This window comes from Geospiza fortis, unplaced genomic scaffold, assembly GCF_000277835.1.
Source record: "Geospiza fortis unplaced genomic scaffold, GeoFor_1.0 scaffold128, whole genome shotgun sequence".
Lineage (NCBI taxonomy): Eukaryota > Metazoa > Chordata > Aves > Passeriformes > Thraupidae > Geospiza > Geospiza fortis.
The window spans coordinates 2,420,655-2,422,753 of NW_005054420.1; the positions used below are offsets into that span (position 1 = coordinate 2,420,655).

The 2,099-nt window shown below is 43.4% G+C and overlaps 1 protein-coding gene across 1 annotated transcript in view; it reads right to left on the reverse strand.

Annotated features, from left to right (window-relative positions):
• The window catches only part of FGD5 (FYVE, RhoGEF and PH domain containing 5), a 69,044-nt gene that overhangs the window by 65,826 nt on the left and 1,119 nt on the right, over window positions 1–2,099 (reverse strand). The window contains 1 exon segment of the mRNA XM_031061631.1: window positions 1–2,099. This exon segment is cut by the window's left edge and continues 221 nt beyond it; it is cut by the window's right edge and continues 11 nt beyond it. Coding sequence (XP_030917491.1) covers window positions 1–2,099 — 2,099 coding nt within the window.

Consider the following 2,099-nt stretch of genomic DNA (forward strand, 5'->3'; position numbering starts at 1 on the left):
CCTGCTGAAGGACTTGGGTGTTCCTTTTCTTTTACCATCCTTATAGAAAAGAAGAGCTGAGGGAGACTCAGATGCACGGAGCTTACCCACATGCGATTTTAGTTGAGGTGAACTACTTAGGCTCCTTCCTTCCAGCTCCATCAGCCTAGGAGGCCCATGATAGCTGGACTCTGATGAGGACCTTGAAGAAGAAACATTAACATCTACGTGAACTTTATTCTCACTTTTCTTCTTGAACTTTAGAGTAAGAAACCTCTTAAAAGAAGACTTCTTTTTCTTGGAATACTTAGTAGGTGAGTCGTTCTCTATCAAAAGGGAAGGTGAACTTTTAGTGATTGGCTTTTTGGTGATGTAGGCAAGTTCAAACGGAGGTGGTATATCAACAACGGAGGATGGAGTAGATATGCCACATGATGAGAGATGATTTTGCTGGGAAAAACTACCTGAGGAACCATTGACACAAGGCAAGGACAAGTTATCTTCTGTCCTTTTTATTCTAACACCATCCAGTACACAGACATCACTTTCTCTGTAAACAGAGATAGGTATCTCTCTCCCTTCAACAGAATAAGATCGAGGATATAAAAGAAAGCGTCTCGACTTGGTTGGTAAAGCCCTGTTGGCTTCCACTGGTTTTCCTTCCAATGAAAAGGAATTATTGCTCAAGTCTTCTGTCCCACAGCCATTTCGGGAAGAGGGTAAATCAGTTTCAGGTCCAGTTTCTTCTGGAACAGTTTCTGGGACATAGCCTGGCATTCTCCCAGAGAGAGATCGTGTTCTAGTGACAATACTTTTACGATCAATGGGCAGCAAGTTGTTTTCACCATCCATGCCTAATTCACTCTTTTTACTGTGATTTGCTCCTAAATCAGTCTGCACATCATGGACAATTTCATTTTCTTCAGGAAGCACATAAGGATCATCTAGGGAATCACTGCTAGTTTCTCTTTCCTCCAATTCATCAGTCACAATGACCACTTCAGGGACTGCTAGATTTTCATGCAAAACACGTTTGGTCCCACATTCTACATTAATTCTGCCATGCTTACAGATTTCTAAGTTGTCCTCAAGTGGGACCTCTTCAGGCGAACTTGGGACACTTTTGGTGAGGCTGTTTGCTTCCACCTCATTGTCTCTGAGTTGAAACTCATCTGACTTAGAGGCTTCCACAGTATTTTCATTATCCTCTTCAACGGTTAGAGCTTCTACCTCTGGCTCCATCCCTGGACTACAAGGTAGACTATCAGAAATCATGCCATCTTCATGCAGAGAGGCTTCTTCTGTTTGAAGATTCTCAACTGAATGTTCCACAGGTATTTCCTTGCGACATTCATTCTCACAAGGTGCAATCTGACACCCGTCATCCATATTCTCTGCATTCATAGTTTCTTCTTCCTCTTTCCCAGAGACGTTGCTTGCTTCACAGGCTACCTCTGATGTCTTCTCACTTTTCCTCTCAGTGATCTGGCAGCCATCACTGGCATTTCCTGTGTTTGTATTATTGTGCTCATTTGGGTCTACTTCCTCCTCTTCAGCTGCTGCTTGATGGGTGAACTCTGCTAAACCGTTTTTGGCACCGCATTCATCTCCACACAGTTCTAAGTCAGGACCTGTTTCTTCACTGGCATCCTCAGGCAGCATGTCAGGGTTTGCACAGTCATAATTTTCTAAGCCCCCTTCCATGTTCAAATCGAGCTCTGCATGCACACTGCGGTCATCATTTTGTGCTAGACACCCATCTGCCATTTCTAAAATCTCAGGCAGTTCCTCCTCTTGCCCTACCTTCTCACAAGCTGGGATTGATTCATCTGCAGGCAGTGGCATTGCAATGGTATCTCTACAAGTATCATCCGTTACCTTCTCATCTCTATTCAAAATGTTATCACTGTGAGTCTCACAATCACTACTGTTCTTGACCAGTTCCAGGTTGTAAGAAGTTTCTTGCCTGTTTTTGGTTTCAGTACAATCACCTACAAAATCTTCATCTTCATCTACATTCTTGGTAGCATTGTTATCCCTATCTGGGGCATCTAATGACTCCTCACAAAGTGCTTTGGACTGGTCACAGTCTCTGGATGACTCCTCAGAGTCTGTTTCCC